The sequence below is a fragment of the Trachinotus anak genome, unplaced genomic scaffold (genome assembly GCF_046630095.1).
Source record: "Trachinotus anak isolate AG129_WGS33_773 ecotype Australia unplaced genomic scaffold, CSIRO_AGI_Tana_v1 ptg000021l, whole genome shotgun sequence".
NCBI lineage: Eukaryota > Metazoa > Chordata > Actinopteri > Carangiformes > Carangidae > Trachinotus > Trachinotus anak.
The window spans coordinates 2279722-2303784 of record NW_027273872.1 but is presented as its reverse complement, the minus strand read 5'-3'; the positions used below and the strand labels follow the sequence as shown (position 1 = coordinate 2303784).

General features: G+C 41.7%; 1 protein-coding gene across 5 annotated transcripts in view; it reads right to left on the bottom strand.

Annotated features, from left to right (window-relative positions):
* The window catches only part of fgf13a (fibroblast growth factor 13a), a 93123-nt gene that overhangs the window by 15484 nt on the left and 53576 nt on the right, over window positions 1-24063 (bottom strand). For 3 of the 5 annotated variants that reach the window (XM_071457457.1, XM_071457459.1, XM_071457456.1), the window contains 2 exons: window positions 8113-8223; window positions 2978-3081 (listed from right to left, as the gene is read on the bottom strand). In XM_071457457.1, the coding sequence (XP_071313558.1) occupies window positions 2978-3081; window positions 8113-8223 (215 nt within the window). Of the gene's footprint in view, window positions 1-2977; window positions 3082-8112; window positions 8224-11156; window positions 12969-13236; window positions 14030-24063 lie in introns of those variants that run through there. The other 2 variants (XM_071457460.1, XM_071457458.1) reach the window with 2 other exon arrangements.

The window sequence follows — 24063 nt, the reverse complement described above, 5'->3', positions numbered from 1 at the left end:
CACTCTGAGCTTCAAAATCTCTTCAGAAACCTATGGGTGACGTCATAGAGGCTATGTCCATCTTTATTTACAGTCTATGTTGGATGCATATAAAAGGCAAACAAATAAGGATCCAAAATAGAACCGTTGGATCCACCACAGGACAGAGTTGCACGTGAGAATGCACAGTTGACAACAGCACCTGAGAAACTGTCAGAGAGGAGGACAAGAAGCATGAAGGGTTTCTCAGAGACACCAAACCACCGCCTCTCAGTTTACAATCCTATGATCAACTATGTGAAAAGGTGCACTCAGAATCCAACAGTGCTGCACTAGATTACTCCCCTGCAGCACTGTGCATTAAGATGTCATTGGAGACTGTGAAGAGCTGTTACAGTAAAGTGAAACAGACAGAAGCAAGGCTGAAATTTAACATGAATACAAAGCTCATCTAAACTCATTGTATGCCTCCTGGCATCCACTTCTCCCCAAACCTTATCTTTAAAAGGCAGTTCAGAAACAGGCCAGTAGTTCTGCTGCATCTCTCTGCTTGCAGAGCCTTTGTCAGCAGGATCCATCTTTATTAAATTAATCCTACAGCTTGCTGCATGTGCTTAATTACTGACATATCATTACAATCACTCACTGGGAGCTGTGGACTGCTCAGGTGCCATGTAAAATACAGTGCATGAATGTGTGTGTGTGTGTGTGTGTGTGTGTGTGTGTGTGTGTGTGTGTGTGTGTGTGTGTGTGTGTGTGTGTGTGTGTGTGGGAAGGGGTTTAAATCATATGTTTTATTTCAATTATTCTAGTATATTCCCCTCAGGCATGCTTAGCTAGGGCAACCCACATGGATGTGTTGTCAAACAAATGCTAGCACTCATTATAAGATGTAATTATAGACAGATCATACAACGTTCACAATAGGCTGCTGTGATTATGTTGTCAGTCTTTTGGTCTTACAAATACTACATTTAATGAGATCCAAGTGTCTAAACATAACTGTTAACTAAAAATTTGACTTTTATTTTAAACCGATGATGTAGTAAGAACACACCATTTCTAGGGACAGCATCTCAACAGGTTATACTTGCTATTAAATATTGAGCTGCAGGTAATACAACACAAAATGCACCTTCAGGGTTGTGTAAACTGTAATTGATTCTGTGTTCAAACTGTCAAATACTACTCTCCAGTGTTGTACTGCTGTAATTGCAAAACTGTTGGTCTACAAATTAAAAAATTGAAATATAAAATACAGTCCTGCATATATTAAAACAATGTGCCACTTCTCAAATGTCACAAGTATCAGAATGGAGGTGAATGTTGTCAGAACAATTGTTAATGTAATGTTATCAATTCCTTGCAGAAATAATGACTTCTTCATTCCTCCAAAAGGAAGTCAGAACATACCATGAACAACAGAAAAGTTCTCTTAGAACCGACTGGTCTGCAACACTGCCTGATCCAGACTGGACCAGAAGATACTGACACTGTGGAATTGGTTATTACAATGAGTCGCTGATTCGATACAGTGGTTGTGTGTGTCACACTCGATGACTGCAGTGTTTTACCTTTTTTCATTATTCTATTTATTCTATTTTTATTAAACCCTTTATTTAACCAGGTTAGTTCCATTGAGATTACGGATCTCTTTTACAAGGGAGACCTGGCCAAGATGGCAGCAACACAGTTACAGTATTGAAGAAAGAAAAAAACTAATTATTAAACAAATGTGAGTATTTTGATTGTTTAAATTACAGTTAAATAAAATTTACTTGATCAGCTATCAGGTTTTTTTTATTTTACCCCAGCTGCCAGCTTTCTGGTAAGATCCAGTCATGCTTATACAGGTGTGCAGACCAACCTTTACGTTGGGACAGTTATATTGTATATTGTGCAGATATCTTTATAATGCTGCTGGCTGTCGTAGCTGTCCCCTGCACCTCAATCTCATATTAAGTATGTGTTGAACCTTTTGTTATTGTTGGCTTTGATCTCATGTTCATGGTTGTGTTTGTTATTTAGGGGATTTAGTTCTTTCAGCAGAGTCCTTGTTGTTTCTTGGATTGGGTTGAGAGCTCCCTCAAAGAGCAGAGCCTCTTTCACCAAATCTGTTTGACCATTTGCAGTTCCTTGACGAAAGTGTTTCTGACTCAACTAATGCTGTGTGTGTTTGTGTGTACGAGAGACAGAGAGAGAAGGAGAGAGGCCAGAGGGTCAGTTTCTCGTCTATGTTCATCACATTACTGCCTAAGCATGTAATAGATTATTTGTCAGTAGCAGCTGCAGAATAAAAAGCTACAAGATCATTAGGTTTTCTTCACTGTTTCTTCACTTGTTTCTATCAATCACTATTGTATCTGCCTCCCGAGACCTTTACCATACAGAACAATCTTTACTAATTTGACTATGAGGATTGTCTGTCAGCAGTGAACGTGTGTGTCTGCACGCCCTGTGGGTGCACATCCAACCAGCCTGTCAGTCCTCTCAGTGACGCCTGCCACACAATGCGATGGTGGCATTTGGGAGGAAGGCGAACAGGAACATTGTTCGGCCTGTGACTGAATTATTCATAACCTTGCACATTTAATCAAAGATGAAGAGCCAGCTGTCACGATCGGATATGTCACTGCTCCGCCTGCTTACACAATCCTTGAACTTTTTATTGACACTGCATTATATCGGAAAGTGATGCTGCTCTTTCATCAGGCTCAGGAGGGAGGGCACGGTGAGATTGAGTTACACTAATAATATAAATAGAAGAAAAAATCTGCTAAAATATGAGGCCTTAATGCAACATATGTGCTATTCTTTTCTTTATTCTAAGTAGACTGTATATGTTCTGTCTCTCTCTCAGGTTTATGTTTCTTCCAGTGCAGTCATGTCTGCCAGAGACCCAGCATGCTCTCTGCATACAGCTGGACTAGAAGGACAGCCACTAGGATAGAGGCCAGGACCCAACCTATACACACACACAAACATAAATTACACTTACTGAAGTGTACAGGTAGCCCTCACTGTTCATAGCCAGGTAGAGTTTGGTCTGCACCCCCTGGATGGCCACCACTCGCAGCCCCACTGGAATAAGGTTGAACATGGCTGAAAGAGATGGACAGCAGGAACAAAGTATAAGCACAGTACATTTTCATTTAATACACTTACTAGATTTCTTTTAAAGAACAAATCAATGAATAAAAAAAACATGCTGCAACCATTGTTAATTATGGTTATAATACATACTTGAGATGTATACCATTTAAGAAATATTTAAAGTGTTCAGGGCAGCCTGTAGTGACATAGTCGATAAATGAACATATATAGTACATGAGTAATTCAGAACTCTGCCTGGTTAACTAAAAATGGTTAAAATAGCTGTTGTTAGTATTTGCTGTCTGTCAGGATGAAGAGTGAGTTGTCAAAACCAAACTACAAGTAGAGGAAAGACATGAGCTCAGGGACTCAGCTACTAACTCCCCAGGGGTGTTTTAAAAAAGCAAATGAGCAGAATCAGAAACAGAGAGAGTGTTGAAATGATGAAATAGTTGTGTATTCACACACATGAACCAAAATCATAGGCTTTGTAAAGTTAATCCTAAGTATTGCAAACACAATATGTGAAAATCACTGAGGTGGAAAGGAATCAAATATGAAAACAAATTATGAAGCCAAATGTAAATCTGTGACTGTGACAGTGCTGCTCTCTGCATCACCATCTACCAGCGGTCACTATGGGCCAGCTGTGATGCAACATCCCATATGAGTGGGAGAAGAGAGAAAAACTTGTACTTATTTCCGTACATAGACTTCATGCTAATGCTCAAAAGCACACACACACATGCACGTGCAAACACATACACATACATCAGTGTGAACGTGTCTGTGACCAGCAGGGCTGAGTGCGAGAGAACAACCAGCAACCCAGCTGGTCAATGAAGTACACCTCTACCTAATTAATGTCAGCCTGTACTGTATATGTGTGTGTATGTGTGTGTGTGTGTGTGTGTTTGTTTCATAAGATGCTGGCAGTGAACCCACAGGCTGAATAGAGGAAAGCACATGAGCGTCCACCTGAAAGTCTGTAGTCGTGCTTCTGTTCCGAAAAAAGAAAACTTCTCGCCCATTGTTCTGACTATTGTTGGACATCCTCCCAAACAATGATGCCATCACCAGTGCTGTGGATTTTTGTTTTATCTTTTTGATAGTACAAAACACAGTAAATAATGTCCATGGCACAATCATAGCATTCCTCTCAAGTTTCCCTCTTGCTTGTTAAGACTGTACATTATCACTTTAGGATGGAGATTTCAAATTTAGACACATATGAGAAGAGTGAATAAACTTAATTCTCACATCAGTTAAGCTGTGAGTCAGAGTGTGCTCTTACTATAGGACCTCTCGTCAGCCACTTAGTAGATAACTATCTGCAGACTCCTTTGAGCAAAGTGCACTATGGAGGCTTTTTGATGGGCTATTTCATCTGCCCTCATGGCTTTAACTCTGCAGACCAGCTTCTCTCTGGGCCTTCATTGTAAACAACAGCCAGAGGAATGCATAATGTATTTACTTGGTGGTGTAAACAGGCATTGGCAGCATGTTCTTGGTTCAGTGAAAGGGTTTTTTAAGTCCACTCACTCTGTGGTTCTTTCTTTCCTCTCTATCTTTCTGTCAGTCTTAACCTCTGGTGTTTATGTGAAGTCTCTCTCAGTATACACTCTTCTATATTCTTCTATTTTCCCAATGAAGTAATGTAATAGTCAGTGTATCTAAGATAAATATCCCATGGGTCTATTTGCCAGTACTCTAAGAATGACAGACACATTGATATTTCAAAAAGGTTTATCAGAGTTCACAATGTGTAGCATTTTTTCTGTCATAATTATTATTATTTATATATTAATGATATCACCAGAACTCCTGTCTATCTGTACTGAGAGTCCTCCATGCATCTTAAACTCTCAGCTATATTCCCAGGCACTGTGTGGTTTGAGTTATTTTCTTGACTAACTTAAGTTTCACCCAGAAATTGCACCACTTTTCGAACACATAGTTACTGACATTCATATAATAGTGCAGCGATCAAAAGATGGCTCCCTGGGGAAAGACACGCTCTCTATCTTGAAGCTTTCAAAATGACAGATTGGTGAATCTTTTCTGCCTCTGTATCTCTGCAAACGCCTGCTTTGGCAGCTGTGTACAGAAGATGCTGCCAGTAAAATGTATATCTCAAACAGATAAGACCTACTATTTACAACCTCAATATCTACAGTATTTTTAGATTTGCTGTACAGTGATATTATTGCACTTTCATTAAGCTGACAAACCAATGATAGATCTACTTGCCAAATTTGTATTCATTGACTCTGTCAACCAAAGACAGAAACTAAGAAAATACAAATTTTAATACAAGTTTTTTAAATGATGGGTTGCACCTGAGCTGCTACACTTAGTGTACAGTGTATAATTGATTACTTTAACAACTAATCACTTCAAACATTTCTAAACAATTGATTAGTGGGTCTCACACTGCAGAAATGGTGTTTTCATAAGACGTCTCACCAAATATAAATTAAACACATTTGGATCTGTGTAAAAAAACATTTTACATAATTCATTCTTTTATGTAGCATAGTGTTGGATTTGATGGTTTGATTTGAAACCTCTTGCTATGAGAGCAGTTCTTGTCTTTATAATTACACCTTCACACTGGCTGCGTCGCTCACTGGGTTTTCTCCCTTCATGCTCCCACCAAGACGCACACGTACACATCTGCAGTCCACTTCATTTCAGAAGGATTACCAGCCGGTGTACTGATGGAGATTTTCAAGAGGGGAAACTCAATTACTTCCTGGCTCCTAGAAACACCTGAGCACACTGAAGAGGACAGCAGGGCTGCCACCCACTCACAGACCTTTCCTGGTGCAGAGAGGCACATGGAATAAGAAGGGTGAGCAGGCCTGAGGGACAGTTTTCACAATTGCTTGCAGGCTGTCTCCATGTCTCAGTTCCACCCACTAACTAGTCCAAGAATCTTGAGCGACTCAGTGTGACAATAAACCTGAAGGTTCCCACTAATGGCTAGTCCCATTTTAAACATTTATCCTGTTACTCATTCTGGGAACAGCATGCCTGCAATTAGAGTAGCCAGAATATGACAGGACAACAAAGTACTGGAGCTAAAAAGTAAGCTGTTGTGACAACATTACACGCTGCGTCCGTGGTCTGATTACTGTTCAACTGCAGCGATTCTCCAGCTGAGGAAAGCTGGATTACTTAAAGAAAAAATGTAAGACTGTGGTAGGTAAATAATGTAAGAGTCTTGCAGCAAAAAAACATTAAATGTAATTTGATTGCATTGAATTACACAACAGAAGACTGGCTAATTTCTTGGCCAAATTCTGGGATCCAACATGTCCAATAATACTGAAAATAAATTGGAAAATTTGACATTTTAACAAATGAATGCAAACTTTAGAGTATATTTATAAAGCCAGGGCAAGACTGAAAATGGGACTGAAACAGTACCCTGCTTTCAAGGAAAAGGGATTTAGAGTTGCCTTTAGAGTTGAATTTTGTCTACTTTGTCCCTAGATACCCAGTGGGTTTGCTCAGTTGTGATGTAATACAGGAAAATGGCTGACACTGTGTAACATGAGGAGAAATTCACAGGGATTCATGAGACTTGGATTGTTTTCCTTCCTGCTGAAAATGTCACAGAAATATCAAACTTCTTTATGACCACAGCCCAAAGCTACAGTAGCAAAGACCAAGTCATTGTTTATGTGTGTGTGTGTGTGTGTGTGCACGCACATCTGAGTAGGTCCTCTCCCACCATCACAAGACACCAGTAGCTCCAAGAGGACTGTGCTCTCCGTCACCATGGAGACAAGTGCACCCAGCGCCTAACAACGCTATTTTTGGAGCAGTGCAAAGAGCTTCACTCTTTCTCCTCTTCCTATTCAGCAGCACTCTTTAATTTTCTCTTCAAAAACTATTTTGGTGCCAATGCGGGCCAGTTGTTATGCAAGTCAACAGAAAACTGAGTCCACGCAGGCGTGATGGGTGGGGTGGTCAGTTTGTGATAGGATGTATAAAGTGTGTGTGTGTGTGTGTGTGTGTGTGTATGTATAAGATGTTGATCTCCATTCCCACTCCTGCACATGGTCTGCTCTGTGTAGTATTTAACTTCGATCATTTTATTTAGGAAACAAATTCCTCACAGATTATAAGGTGGTGTTCTGCTTAGACAACACTTGCACAGAGCTGCTATTTCTATATAAGATACACACGCCATCTCCACTAAGGGACTAATTGAATACAGAGGTACTAATTCAGAGTGTTCACATCCCCTTAGTGTTGGGATTAACACAGTAGGCATTACATCAAAGCTGGTTCTGTGTGCCATGCAGATATTTATTCATCTGAAATGAGGGTAAAGTTGATTTCAGAGGTCACTAATCACTGTCCTCTAATCTTTAAACGCTTGCAATGTTCATTGCACATGTCACAAGGTTGGTCCATCTCTGCCGTATTGTTACTAGACAAGTGGCTGTGCTTTTACTCTTCCATTGATATCCTCTTTAATCTGTCCATAGGAAAACAAAGAGCTGGTGGGTGTAATAGCAATGATAGGGATGCATCAATAGATAGTATTCGACAGAACTGGCTCTCTGCACAGAGGCAGTGTGTAGGTGAGTAAAAAGCCAATCATCTGTGCTGAGGCTGCTATAGAATGACTTTGATTAGATCCAATTAAACAGGTACTCAGTGCTGCAGCACTTATGTATGAACCTCTGCTGTTTATCCACAGAACTAAAAAATAAAAAATAGTTTGGAACAGTTTGATTGCTGCTCGAATCTCAAATCCAGCATTTCAGAAAGAGAATTCAGCGTATATGATCAAACCCAAGGAAGACAAAGCTACACTCTCTTAAAGTCATTCAACAGGCAGGAGTTTGATTTTCAAGTTGCCATAGTGTTGATACAGTGTTGTTGAGAAGGTGCTGTATGTACTGTATGTGGTAGATGGACTTCACAGAAGCAAGGTGAAAGCTCCCCCCTGACCAACAGTGCAGCATGACAGTGGATGTATGATTAAAAATTAGCATAGCAAAATATTAGCTTGAAACCTACTGTAACCATTGTCCTCCTCCTTCGTTCCGTCAATGGTTCCATCTGCCTGCAGCTGCAGGTGGAAACCTTGTCGACTGTACAGCTTCGTCACAATCCCCTTCAGCTGGGGCTCTGTGGAAGCAGAGGGGAAACAGAGACAGGAAGACACAAGGATGAAACCAGGTAATGTAGAAAGACTTTAGTGTAGCACTGTGATGTCACTCGTAGCTTTCTAAAGGGACATTTTAAAGCTTTGGTTTCTGTTTACTGCTCGCCGCCATTTTGGAAGTTCCTGGAGCCACAAAATCCACTTGAGTCAAATGGTAGGGGGGCTGAGAGGAGCCGAGGTGGGACAAAACAACAAGTAACACTTAGGACAGTCGAAGGAATAACATGTCAGAAGAAGTAAACTTAACTATTAAGATCTGCCCTTGTTGTGGAAAAGAATTAGAGACATTTTTAATGGAATCCTTTGTTGGAATGAAGGTTTCAAGCTATAATCCGGTAGCCATTAGAGGAGCTGCAGATGAAGACACTTTCACATTAGCTTGACCACTTAGTCATGGAGGTTGCTGCTTTAAGAAACAAGATGACTGATAAAGGCTGTGGGCCTGCTGCCGCCCTACACGCAGACTCCTGCTGATCCTGCAGCCACTTTACAAGGACCATTTCATTCTTATTATCCAGAGGGTGTACAAACAAATAAAGCACGACGGGATGAATTGAAACAATTTAAATGACATTTATGTTTTATGGAACTGTAAAATCAGACACCAAAGTTGATGTTAATAGTAGTTAAATGGCAAAGTGATAAGAACAAGTGTTTTATGAGTCCACAGCAACCTGTTCCAGTTTTCTTCGCATCGGAACAGGGGTGAATGAAAACTCTGCCCTTGTGGCTTTACAACAATGAAATAAGATCACAGACAGACAAGAGCAAATTGTCTCAATTTTAAAATTGGCTCTGGGGGGTGTGGGGGCTCGGTGGTCTAAGATGACTGCACATCACCCCCCCCCCCTTCTCTCTCCGTGCCTCCCATCACTCTCTGCTACCTGTGAACTGTCCAGTGGAGGTAGAATGGTAGAAAAATGACCTTTTCTAAAACTGCCTTGATTTCCAGAAAACTGGAACTTATTTGATATATTTACAGTTAATAAAAATCTAAATAAAAATCTAAACTTCAATAAAATCTGTGATATTTAGTAGAAATGTATTTAAACATGAAGTATGTTGAAATCTAGATGCAAGTGAAGGAGCTGCATGTTTCCACCATCTGTTAGATAGAGTTAAAACAAGGACAGGGACATGGAGTGAGGAGAGCAATAGTTTTTCAGTCAAATGGGCAAAAGCTACAATACAGAGTGTAGCAGGATAAAATCGAGCATCACTAAGTCTAAAAGACAATAGTTTGAAGTGGCTGAGCATTTACTTTTGAAGTGGCTGGGTAGCCTGTCTGTGTTACATCTGTGTAATGTCTGATAAGAGCTAAGTGCTCTCCATTCCCTGGTTACTGTCCCTGGTGGAGTGTCCTTTACTGTGGTTTACCACACCTTTCATCTATCCTTTCATCTCACTTACCTTTCACTACTGCCATTTCTAGCCTTACTATGGTTACTTCTGTTATATAGAAGGTGTATTCAGTTCATACACTGGGAATATTGTAATTATTTTGTCTGTGTTCATTCATTATTGAGTTATGTCACAGACAAAAGAAGAACTGTGGTCTGAAGATATGTATCAGCCCTGTAGCTGGATTACTTTCACATGCAGACATACATTAAGAAATGTACATATGTCAGCGTGTGGTGTGAACTCAGAAGAGCACGATCATGTGCAGACAATACACCATAGTACATACACTGACAGTCCACACTGCAGTTCTGAGAGATGCCAGTTCTTTGTGTTTGGTGAGGCACCATCTGTAAGTCACACACAGACAACGCCTTCTACTTGGCACTTACTGCTTCCTCCACAGGATAGAAATGGAAATTGGAAGTGAGAGTGGTGCAAAAACTGTAGGATAGATGTGCTGTTGCATAAAAAGGCACCTTAACCTCTAATTACTGTACATCATATACAGAGTTATGAAACAACTTGGACATAAACGGAGCGGATGGGACTAAATAAAGCTTGGGAGAGGTGAAAGGAGTGAGCAGAGTCATGTAAAACTGTGCAGTCATCTTGTCAACACACATGGAGAAACTGATACAACTTAGAAGAGTTGAGCCTTGGGCCTGAGTAACATGTGAGCAGCTCAGATGTGCAGTGGTGTATGTGTGTGCAGAGACACTTCTGTCACTGCAATAATGAGAGCGCTTTAATGAGAGCCACCCTGGACCTGGGCTCACATGTCTGGGGATACAGGAACTCTTCCACTTAAAATACTCAGTTATCCCCTTAGGTGTACTTCTATTCATCAGTTTTCAAATCAATGTTCACTTGGATAAATTGCAATAATTTCAGACACAAAGAACTTGGCAATATACAAAGGGAAATAAAATGCTTCAGCTAAATTTGTAGTCTGCTTGAAAATGTAAATAAAAGTTACAACCTGCTTATTTCAATCAATGTGTCAACTTCCTCTCTCTTATTAAGATTCATTAAGAAACAATATATAAGGTACAGTCTACTCAGGGGTTCTATGGTATTAATCCAGTTTGGACACTGGTGACACAGAAACATGAAATCACCAGTGATGAACTGATTATTCAGTTTAATTCAACAGTGAGAAATGACTGTGAAGTGACAGTGAAGTCTTGAGTGATTTGATGAATCTACTCAATAAGCACTTTTGTCTAACTAGGCCAGTGTGAATTAAATACACAGACAACGAAGGACGAAACATCAGTTTGATTTTTGCCTCAGCGCACCCTGAGCTGCCAAAGGTGACTTCTCTGTGGGCAAACTTCATGAGGGACCCCCCCTCATTCTTCCACCAACTTTGTCAGGGTCATCAATGTTTTGAATCTTAAGCAGAAATGGAGCAGTACTTAGTATCTGTCTAGTTTAGATGATTTGTGGAATATAATGGCGCCCTGCATGGAGATGAAATTGCACAACAGACCTGGTCGTCTCCTTCGCCTCTTCTTGGAACCGAAGAGTTTGACCCGGGAGAAAACGTTCAGTCGACTGGGTTTTTCACAGCTTCCTTTGGTTTTACTGGGGCTGCTAACGCAGCGGCAGGCATTAGACTTCTCCCGCTCCCTCGCCTGCCTTTTCTGCCTTATGAGGGAGCTGGCAATCGCTGCAGCCATGGCCAGTTTGGCAGCGCGCTGGAAAAAACTTCCGGAGAAGCGTGAAAATAATCACCCCCTTTGAATCCAGAAAACTGGATTCGGGTAAACGTCCAGGCGCAGTGGAAACAATCTGAGACAGTTAGAACGAAGTGTTAAATAACAAAGAATTTGCAATGTGGACTATGAAGAATAAGAGAATAAAATAGTCCCAGCAGTGCGGTGGAGCCTGTTAGATAATGTCCGAATGAACCATTTTTCGTGAACTCGGGCGTTATTCAGGAATTATCCGTTGTGTCTCCGAGAAAAAAGTGAAACTTAAAAAATAAGAACCACACGTTCCACCGCGAAGCTGTAGGAAGAGTTCCAGCACAGCGCGCTGCATGTTCCTCCAGCTGGATCCTTGTCTCAGCATCACAACAAATACGCACAGACCCGGTCCCTGTCAGCGGTGCTGCACCGTCTCACTGAACTACATGGCCGCGCACATGGTGCCCGGGAAGGTAGACGGTTCTGAATGAAGCTCAATGCGCAGCCATGGGATGGAAACACCTGTTCGTCTCTGGTTTCCCCTATAATCCCTCCCTGAAGCTGCTGCTGGCAGAAAGAGACCTAACGCCGCGTTTTAGAGAGGCAGGATGTGCACGGATCACTGAGGAGGCTCCGTTTGTTTCTGTGTCTGGAGTTGAAGCGAGGCAGTGGAGCAGGAGGCGCCTCATGCTGGATGCGGTGTCCGAGCCGCACAGTCCGCTCAGCTGCTGAGAGCATCCCACCTACAACCTGCAGACGGAGCGGCGGGGAGGAGGGAGAGGACGGGGACTCTCACTGGAGACACAAACCCAGTCCGTGTGCACTGTTACAAAACGAATATCTCCATATTGGCCGTCATATGGGATCATTCATGTTAGCCCACATATCAAGGAAGAGGGGCGTAGGTAGCGAGGGGGCGGGGAAGTGGGGAAGAGGAGGAAGGCGAGAGGTTGAATGACAGAAAAAGCCACCACAGATATTTAGTTAGAGAGGACTCGACAGAAAGTCACGAAGAAAAAGTGTAGAACTACTGATGCAGCTCTGCCGTATAAAACAGCAGGTATCCGTCATCAGACGTCAGCAGCCCTGTTAATACAGAGTGAATGTAGTGGAATCAGCAGGGAGCTCCAGTCGGTGCGTTATCATTAGATTAATATTTAAGAAAAAAATGAACGCCTTTCCACATTCAAGATGTCTGTCCTTTATAACTTTTATAATTCGCTGCCACTGATAAATCAGGAATGTACAATGCTGGGTAAAAAAAGAAAAAAAGTGTGGTCAGCCCTAAACTTAAGTTTCTGTTCTGACACTCATTTCCACCCCTGACTGCCAGCTTTCTCTCTCCTGCTTTTCCTCAGCCCTGGGTCGAGCAGTGAACAGCCTAACCAATGGTGCCATCTACAGTCCTCAAGCAAAACTGTCGTAGACGGTTCACTCATTTCCTCTGATTAATAACAGAGCCCAGTAACACACCTCAGGATTATGGTTTTTAGCGTTTATGAAATAATTAAGCGTCACACAATTCAGTCTGAAATGTCGCGATAAAAACTGCAGTAAATATAGTAAACAACTCTGTAAAATAAAAGACATTTGCAGCTAAAATACAAACTTTCTACACATGGTCTGGATAAAGACACAGGAGAAGCTCAAACCAAGAACTCAAGAATCAAAACGATGAAGTTGGAAGACGCTGAAACTGAGGTGAAGGCTGCTCCGCTTCAGCACCACGGACAGCTCCCCCCCCCCCCCAACCACCGCTGAACCCGCAGCAGTTCGAGCCTCTGCTCAAGAGAACTCAGGAAGCTTTGTCTCAGTAACATTTCCACATAATTGGAAGTAAAAGCACAAAACAAATGTGGCGTGAAGAGACCAGCAGCCTACCTGACACAGATTTCCTCAAGGGGAAAGTCATGATTCTCTACGAGCGAAGCCAAAGCAGGGACTCGGGTACTTGCAGTCCTCGGGTGGTGCAGTGAAGAGGAGTAGTCTACATTCAGCAAAGTTCAAACCATTGTCAGACAACTGTCAGAGGCGTAGTGGAGGAGAAAGCATCGAGGCGTGGCCATCAGCAGGAAGATCATTACAGGACATTAGCGACATGCCATTATGACTCTAAAATGCTCATTAAACATTCATTTAGAGGTCTTGTTGATCCGGCAAACACGGGCGGGTTCGCTCGCATGGATCTCTGCGCCGGACGGGGCCGGATGGAAGAAAAAGTGATCGAGAACGCAGGCTGAGAATGTAGACGACTTCCTTCTTGGGGCAGAGAAGACTTTGCTCTCGTATTACAAAAACTGATGTAAAATGATCCGATAATGCGTTGCCTAAACCGGTTATACGGGCCTGGTCACTTTGGACTGAAAAATATCGATGTACAATCAACTGAGACAACAGTGTGCATTAGGCAAAGTGATTTTTTTACGAAGACTGTTCTCTGTTCTGTGGAATTGTAGACGCAGTTTTCTTTTTTTTTTTTTACAAATCGCCCAGCCAATACTGAGGATGACCGAATATGACATAAAAGGCATAAATTACTGTCAACACAACGCAGGAAATATGGTGTCGTGGTTTGCTTGTACGACTCTATTACAAATTAGTCCAATTATATAAGCCATAGAAGTAAATGTAGAGTCTGTTATTACAGTATGTGAACCGTGAGCCCGGTGAGCCCTGCAGCAGGTACCTCAGAGGGTCAGTGGACTGTGGTGTGCGCTGGCTGTGCGCGGCTGTGAACACTAGATGGAGCAAGTTGCCTGGTTATCAACAGCAGCGTGTTCCTCCTAAAGGGAAAATGCACCTTAAAATCAAAACTCGTCATTTTTAAAGGTAAAGTGACAAGAGCAGAGCATCAGAACATGAAATGGAGATGTAACTACAGTTTTTAGAGTTGGTATGTTCATGTTAAATATTTTGTCTGGCTTTCAAATATCACTTAAAAATGCAAATGAGTTTAATCTGATGTAGAGCTAATGGTTGTAAATGAAAAAAAAACTGTTTCATCATATCACAATTAAAAAATAATAATAATAATAACATTTTTACTATCTATATTAGTATTTCCAGCCTCTTTCTCTGACCAGATGCATTCACTGATTATATTCAAGGGTGGGTCATTCAGAAATTGAGTGATAATGCAAGATGCTCAAGTACTTGTGGTTACATATTGTACATCTAGATCACTAGATAGGAATATAGTTGTTTATAGGTCAATATCAATATATTGATTTACAAGGGATGTGGCTTAAATGGCCTGAGGTATACTATAGACATGAAAGCATTTGTTCTTCCTTTTGCTGTCATCCACGTTGAAAGGTTAGACTCAGATGGAGTCTAACCTTTAACCCCAAACAGTCTAAGAAAAGATGGAGGCCAAAGGTTATTTCAAAGTTGAACTAGGCCTTTTAGAATCATCAATATCTTGACAACAGCTGGCACCATAGGGACAATTTTAACTTGCTATACTTATAAAGTCTAAAACCAAGAGCAAAACACATTAAAGTTGTAGTTGTACATCATTACCTTGAAATGTTGAAAATGAGAGGTTTTACTTTGAAAAATACATAGGCCAAATAAATTTCACTTTAGTAGCAGAGGTATTTTGTGTAACAAATGTGAGTCAAAAATTACCGGAACCATATGTTTTATATGGTATATGTGCCACATACCATAAGAACTCAGTCCTTTTTTAATGCAGCACCTTGTAAATTGTGATCTTTCCTCCATCAGTATAGAAACAGAGGCTGTGCAGCAAGCATACTCTGTTCCTACCCTCTGATGTATGTAACTACTGCACTCTGGAAAAGGTGCATAATGAAGTTCTGTACAATCTGATTCACACTACAGCACACAGTATCCATGCCTGGTACTACCAGATACCGCTAATTCTACTATGAGCAAACACAGACAGACAGATCTCTGCACTAACACAAGCAGATCCCAGGTTTTGCTTCAGTCGTCCCCACTATACTGATAAACTGGGGCCATCACTCTAGTGGACAGTGTGGCCCTTCAGGAGGATGACTGGGTTTATCACTGAAAGTTAGGAGGACAGAGGGAGGTGAGGCTGCATTGTACAACAGCGACACTAATCAAACACCTCCGATGATACTGAGGAAAGTGTAAATGTGCACAAGCCTGATAATGTTTGTCCTGGTGCTAGGACTTTTCTTAGCAGCAGTCAAGCTATGATGGAGAGGTAAAAATACAAAACATACATACAATGGCAGAGGTGGAACTGATGAGGTCAGTAAAAGGGGGAGCTGTATTTTGAACAGACAAGAAAGTGTTAAACAATAACAATTGTACACCTCATACACATTAGCTTTTTCTTAATTTCTTCAGTGTCATTTGTATTCAGAAGTATCTGAAGAAAATATGGCTCTAACCCTCTTTTGTCTTTTTTGTCTTTTTGCAAGACAAAAGTGGACGTTGGATATGTTTAACCTCTTCGGCTCAATTGTGCTCATGTGCAAATGACAGCTGGCTGCAGAGGAGCTCTGCATCCATCAGCTGTGACCCTCAAGATACAAGAAAACACAACAAAATCTGGTTCAATCCAAACATTAAAAATGTTTCTGTCTCAACCAACACAGATACAAGTGACCTCTGTCACCAACACCTGTAGTAGACAATGTAAATAAGAAAGTCAATGACAATGAGACACACACACACACGCACGCAGTATTGTATGCTTTTAGCTATTTTCAGTTATTTTCTCACTCTTCTATTGCGTGCGTGCGTGTGTGTGTGCGTGTGTGTGCGTGTGCATACTTTGGTTGCTTGTGTGGCAATGTGCCATGGGTACATTAATTACTGTAGTGCCCCAGAATGCCAGTCTACTGTGGCCTCCCAGGGGCACCTTCACTGTACTGTAGACACACACACACACAGATACATACACACACAGTAGGAGAGGCAGACAGTAATTGAAAACAGTACCATCAGCATCCATCATTGTGCAATCATAGTCTGCACAGTTTGTACAATAAACTGCCTTTGTCACAAGAATGCTGGTCAAAACTGCAGCTAAATAATTTTGTTTTGCAATATACTAAAATCTTTGCATTAATGGTCACAGTTTGTATTTAAATCAGAAACACTACAGACTCTACTGTTAAAATGTGTATGAAAGAGCCGGGACTGTGAAAAACAGGAGAAACTACTGTCATAGAAAAAGCTGACAGGCAGCATGTTGTCTTCCTTACACAGATAACTGTTCTAACACAAAGTCAGCACACACATACACAACTAACTGCACAAGACTTCACACAGAACAAAGGTCCCATCATCCTGCTGTTCTTTCTGTCTCTGGCCACTAGAGAGCAGAACTCCAGAGAAGAAGGGCTGTGTGCTGCCAAGGTTGAGGACTGTTGACCTTTGTATTATTAAATATAACCAAATAATTAAAGCTATCGCTTCTTATTAATAACCCGGGGCTGTCTTGATAACACCTAGGGTTTAATGATTTTATAAATTCAGAAGTAAAAGTTGCCTCCAAGGGCAAACTCTGAATAAATGGGGAGGTTAACCTTGCTCGTGGTGTTTAATAGAGGGCAAAGCTGCGTACGAGGATTGTGCCACTGATTATATCAAGATATTTAATGTCCAGCTAAATGAATATCTTCATGTACCTTTGGAGACTGCAGTAGTAGGGTTTTTATTTTAACCTCTTGGTGCAGAGTGAGGGGATAAAGAGAAATATTATCAGGGGAACGATCTCTGATAAGCTCACAGGGTCGTTGCTCAAACCATCCAGGCTTCTGGCAGCGTTCTGCTGCCTGTCTGCTCTTTGTGTGTGAGCTCACACAGTAAATCCAACACAACAGCAGCTTGCAGCATGCTAGGCCACCAGTGCCATAGTGATACCATGCGTTACCATGGAGACTGCACATACGTAAGAGAGGGTGTGTGTGTGTGTGTGTGTGTGTGTGTGTGTGAAAAGATAGAGACAGAAAGAGGGAGAGAATGCATACTGAGAATGGGGGTTGGGTATTACAGAACAAGAAACCTTGAGGTTCCAGTAGAGGGGGGGGCTACAGTACAGTCATGGCTGACTGGCAGACCCATGGCAATGACAATCCCACCACTTTAGAGCCGGGGGGCTGTGTTCGGTGCGGGAAGCAAGGAGCCAGTAAACTGAAACCGAAGGACGTGAGTCCCATTATTTCTCCCGGGTAAACCAGGATGATCTCCACCATGGGGATGAACAAGCATGCAGGCTGAGTGTAGAGACAGCTCCACCATGGGAGCGAACCATCAGTTATGTCACAACATTTTATATCTTGGATCTATCTTAATACGGATATTAAGGGTCATCACCTGCACTGGTTGATTATTTGGTGTTTCAAGTGCCAGAAAATTTGGTTTTTAAGTACTCGTCATTTATTGACAGGACATTTTTGCCTGTTTTTAGTTGCCGTGAAAAATAACATAAAACACACATTTTTTTTGAGCATCAATCCAGAATGAATAAGATAATATCTGAGCTGTGTGCCAGTCTGCTCCTCATTAAACCACCACCGCTTCTATCTCTCACTTTAAAATGCTAAAACTAATTAGGAGCGGACAGAATGCCTGGCATTTGTCATCTCACATCTCGTACTTTGAACTCAAAATCTTTGTCTGCTGATCGGCGTTGCCATATTTTGTGTCACACAGAGAGAGCAACTGCAAAGCTTTTTGTTACCAACGCCAAAGGAACACAATCCTATTTTATACATCAATAAAAGTTAAATATGGCACTGAAACATAGAGCTGAAGCAAAATCAGGACAGTTTGCCAGACAGTTTGTTTGTTTGATAATGATACTAATTGTTGAGGAGGTGCACTGCTGAATAATTTTCATCCTTTACATCTTCATCTGCAATCTGGACCTTCACAACTAAATGTAGGAGTCACAAAGTGGAAGAAAAGTGACATTTCTGTTCATCTGAGCCTCAACCGGCTGCACAATATTCTGCATGACATAAATGCAGTTATTTCATTATGCAAGTGCAACATTTTAAATAATAACCACAAGGATTGTTGCTATTGTGAATATAAGAGGTCTCTGAAATCGTGGAGGTGATGAGAGTACACCAGTAGATCTTTTTGCTTTTCATTGAGTGATAAACTCAGTTGTTTGCTTTTGTTTGTGGGCATGACAATTCAATCTGCTATTCATACATTCAAATCAGGGCCATGAAGGCCAGCTATCTGAAATTCACAAGTCATTAAAATGAAGTTATACACTTTAAGCTTGACAGTACATGCTCTTGTATATTATAATTAAACTTGTACTGTCAAGTAGGAAATAACTTGTCTGTGCTTCGGTGTAGACAAAATTAGCTGTCCCTTGGTAAACCATTGATGAAAATGACTGAATGGAACACAGCAAATACACTGACAAATATATCTACACAAACCAGACTCTACAAGCTCTCACTTCTTAGTTTAAGTGCATGTGAAGGACATGATTTAGTTTAGCAGCATCCTGTGGCCTCTCACATGGTACGGCCTCAGCTCTTTGTGTCAGTGGCAGGAAAAAGTGCATGAACCCTTAGGAATGACCTGGTTTTCTGCATTGATTGGTCTGATGTGGTCTGATCATCATCAAACTCACAAATACAGACAAACACATTGTTCCTGACCTAATATTACACAAACAAGTATAACAATTATATGGCTGAGCCACTTCAGCTCAGCCATATAATTGTGGTGTGAGTGGCTCTCATTAGGTTCATTCCACAGCATCTCTGCTAGGTTTTAGTCTGGGCTCTGACTGGACCACTGCAAAAGGAGGATTTTCTTTGTTTGAAGTCATTATGTAGTGGATTTACTTCAATGTTTAGGGTCAGTGTCCTGCTGGATCACCAAACTTCAGCAGGTGGACAGACACCCTGGTATTATCCTCTGGGATTCCTTGATAAACTTCAATTCATTTTCCCCTCAGTGATGTGGAGCTGTCCAGGCCCAGAGGCAGCAAAGCCCCAAATCTTGATGTCCCCTCTGCTGCACCTTGACTGTTAGCATGATGTGTTCATGTTGGTGTACAGTTCCCTTTCTACACCGTACATAGAGCTGCATGTTCTTCACAAACAATGCAACCATAGTTTCATCATTTTCCCTGCCATGGACCATGCTCCATGCTACCCAGCATGACGATGTGTGTTTGGTAGACCCATGAACAGAATGATCCCTTGAAGCCTTTCGTTGTTATTATGGGCGTCACCTTTACCTCACCGATCATTCTGTGTTCTGTGCTCTCACTTCTAGCCACAGAGCTAAATCATCTCAACTTAAACAGTTTGTGTGACTGTGGACTGATGAATATCAGACTCTCTGACTCTGTGACCTTTCAGCTTCATGCAAATCAACTATTCTTGACCCTGAGTCCTCTGAGGTCTCGTTTTTTTCTCTTCAGCAGATATTTCTTGTGAATAGCAAACTCAAAATGTTTGACTGTTTTTTATAAGTCAGAGTAGCTCTACCCCACACCTCCAACCTGGTTTTACTGTGTGGGATCGAGGTTCAATGACTCCTGACTCCAATTAGCTTTTGTTGAAGCCATTAGCTGAGGGGTTCACATAGAAAAGAACAATACAGTGATTTGTGTGTTAATTGTAGATAGATTTAAGATTAAGTAGATTGTTTGTTCACATCAGTTGTAACTTTTCGTAACTATATTTTATATTTCAGGACAAATTTTTAGACATAGAGGTGATTCCAAAGGGTTCACTTATTTTTCTTTCCACTGTATGTGTATGTGTATGTGTATGTGTCTGTGTGACTGTGTGTGTGTGTGTGTGTGTGTGTATGTGTCTGTGTGACTGTGTGACTGTGTGTGTGAGTGTGTGTGTGTGTGTGTGTGTGTATGCAAGTGACTGGGCTGTAATGACGTGGAGAAATCTCAATCAGAGGCACCAAACGGTGTGTGAAATGGCCAGTGTTCAGATGGCAGCCTGCTCAGAATGACTAATGCTGTAGCAGCGATGTGCTCTCATCAAACCTGACTTGTATAAGAGTGTAACACTACAGGCCACAGAGGCTCTCTGTTTCTCTTGTCCTCTAACCACCTGACCCTTGCTTCTCTTCGGACTTCAAACAAAGATGTTTGGCAGTGTTTTACTAAAAAGCTCCAGACCACAGCTCTCAGGACCCTGTGCCTGATTCTCTTTGCCCCTGAGGTTCCCTGAGCAGGAATATGAAAAGGAGGTTTATTCAACACTGTGTGTCTGTGTGTGTGATGCAGATGCATATTTGTGCAATGTGTGTGGATGTGACCCTGTAGCTCTCAGGTCTGCTGGTGGATTGTGGGTGAATCATAACCAGTGTTGTTGTAGAAAGGTGACTAAAAGCCTGTGTGACTGATTGCTGTGCAGGGAGTCCAAGATAGTGTCAATGCTTCAAACAGCAGCCGGTCTCACAGCACAATGTTGATTCAATAAAAAAGAAATTAAGATTTTATGGAAAGCAGCACAGTTTTACAGAAGGCTGAAGATCAAACATCCTGCAGGCTTCATGCAATTTAGTGCATCATATAGTGCTGACAATCAGCCTGGTGCACATGATGCCTGTTTCTAGGTTAGCTACAGCACACAGTCTCTAATGCCACATTACTGTTTCATCAGCCAGCTGAGGCAGAGCGAGTGGAAGATAAGATCTGATGTATGCACACATCCACTTGTGTATATAGACAATTCAACAAGCACACACAACAGATACACACGTGTACACACAGTCAGCCAGCCCACCAACTCTCTAAATGCCTGTTATCAGAACAACATCCAGTATCTATCTCTGCCAGCGTCACAACAGGAGGTTGATGGAGGGCGAAATCAAGTGTGGGAGACGCTCCTTTGCCAAAATGGATGACGGAACAGTCACAGTCACATGTGTGAATCAAAGATGGTGAGTCAATGGAAGCCCTTTGGCAAAATCCATCATGGTGAGAGAGCTACAGAGAAACAGCATTTAGGAGTTGAAAGGCCATAAATGACAAAATCACTTTTATTCTCTTTCAAGTTATCCCTCCTCCATTAAGCAGAACACACCCAGGAAATGGGCTCTCATCACAGTGAAGAGGGACATCTGGTATCAAAGAGAAATCAAGGAAGTGTGCTGGAGCCAAAATGTAGAAGCTCAGACTTTCCGAAAGTTTGCATTAATAACTCCATGCTAATTATACCCTGTCTAGCAAGAGCGGTCTTAGTCCCAGAATACAGTAAGTGATGTTGTCCTACATATCCCTTCCAGTTTGACACATCAAGGAAGGGAATGGAGTGAGATTAAAGGCATCATCTCAGACACCAGCTGGCTTAAACTGTCTGCTTACTGATGGAGACACAAAGGAAGCTCTGAGACTGGCAGAAGAGCACAAGGTCATGCTTGCTTCTTTTTCAAGAGCTGCTAACTTAGGACACGTTGTCGTCTTAGGTGATAGACACTTCCTAATAAGGATGATGAAAGAACTAACTGTGCTATTCTTGACACTAGAACTACAGCTAACATCACGGTGTCTGGATTTAGAAGTGGCAAGAAAACAAGGTCCCAACAGAGGTGAAAACACTCTGCTTTTCTTCTGCTCGTTCAGTGAGAAGAAACGCTGACACCTGTCAAGGTGTGTGTGTGTGTGTAATAAGCTCCTGTTCTTGGCCATTAACCAGCTCTCTGTCCTCAGAATAACCCCATCACATTCCTTGTCTGGCCTCAAGAATAACTGTGAATATCATCCAGTGAGATGAAATGTGCAGTGCAGTGAACTGGATGTGAACATTAATGAAGCTCATTTTAGTCCAGCCACACACTCTGGATTTCCCCTGCAGGTGATGCATCCTCAAGGACGGGGTTGGGGGCTTCATTCCTCTGGAAGGGAAGTAGGCACAGTGTTGTGTCATGCCCGACTGCAGAGCAGGGAGACAGGGAAGATGCATAACGTACAATGCTTCTTCAGCTGTTGTGTATACAGCAAGTGATGAATGGCTGTTTATGGATTTAAACCTATGGAGCTACACTTGAGGTTAAATGATTGTGTATATTTTTAAAAAGATCAGAATGGGTGCACACATGCCAGCAGGATTGCATGGTTCAGATTGGCATGGATTATTTCAGTGTACTTAAAAGCCCAACGTGTTAGGTGGAACAGATCAGCTAAGCTGGAAGTGACACGACAGGAGACATGACTCAACTGATGGGAGTGGGTGGGTAAATAGGTCATGTTCCCTACCCAACACAGAGTATCCCACTTTTCACTCTCAGTCTCTGTGCTTGTTAGTGTAGTCAGCACACAAAGAAATCAATGGAAACATAATGACAATGGATGGTAGTGGACCAGTGTTTGGAACATAACAGGTGGGAGGAGCTGTGCAGAGCTGATAGAGAACCCTACAGAGGTATGAAAAAGTAGGCCAAAAGACAGCAGTAAAGCGGTAATGGCTCTCTGTGGTGTGCAGCAGGCTTCTAATCTGAAATACAACTCTATTACAGAAGAGCTTTGGACCTGTAAAATCATAATGACGCCTTCAGTCATAACACAATGTTATCTAATCCCTCTGGCTGCATTACATCACCCTTAGAAATTCAGCCATCAGCCAAATGTTTGGTAACTAGTAACCACGGTGCTGTGTCACTTAGGAGTGACTCAAAACTACAGAGTAAAAAACTAAACTCTTTGTCTGTCTTTCCTGGGCAGGGAAATTGAAGCCACGGGCTTCACAAATATTAACATAATTCAAAGATGGTAAAGCCAAATTCTAACCTGCTGGTGCTATTGTCAAGCTAATACTATTAAATTATTCTGGCACCATTGTTTTGATTGAGTTGTACCCTTGAATTCAAACCCTCTCTATCTATAAACAAGTACGAACCAAGAAAAATGTTGACACGTGCAGATTGACTGTTATTATATGTAGCCAGCTGATTCCTCAAATCAGAAATCAGACTTCAAAAGCAGTGCAGCATTGTGTGTTTTTCCTCTTCTTCTTCTTCTCTTTGATTTCGGTTGCGAACAGTTAAATAGGAATGAACCCTGTGCAATATTCATGCATTCTTCAATACTGCTGTCTTTATGAAGCCATCAAAAAGGATGAAGAGGGATCCAAAAGATCCAAAGGCAACACAACAGACTCCCGTGTGTGTGTGTGTGTGTGTGTGTCTGTGTGTGTGTGTGTGTGTGTCTGTCTGTGTGTGTGTGTGTGTGTGTGTGGTACCTTTACCTCTGTAACAGTTCATTGTCTGACTCACAGGTCCCAGCTGTCTATAGTGTGTGTATGTGTCAGTATATGTGAATGTGTGTGGAGACACAACTTCAGGCATCTCCTCTGCAGAGGTCTAGCTTAGATACTTCTCTAACCTCGACCTCTCCCCCCTCAGTCCTTATGCTCAGCACCTTTCAAACAACTATTATTTCTGTCTGAACCCCTTTGTCAGAAATCTGCACTCCAGGTCCTGCCCATCTTCAGTTCACGGATTCTATTACCAACTCTTCGTAGTTTATGTAGACATATGTTTAGTGGTATTCTGAATCTGTTGAAACGTGTTTGTTTTATTTCGCCTTCTGTTGTTGTATTAACAAGAACCTTCTGGGCTATCATCTTGACTTTTTTTAACTCGCACAGAGAAATTCAGCAACCTCTCAAAATTCTTACAATTACTTGCCAACTTCTATCTAGATACTAGATAAAATAGCTGCTGGATAGGAAGCACAAAACAGACACATTCTATAGTAAC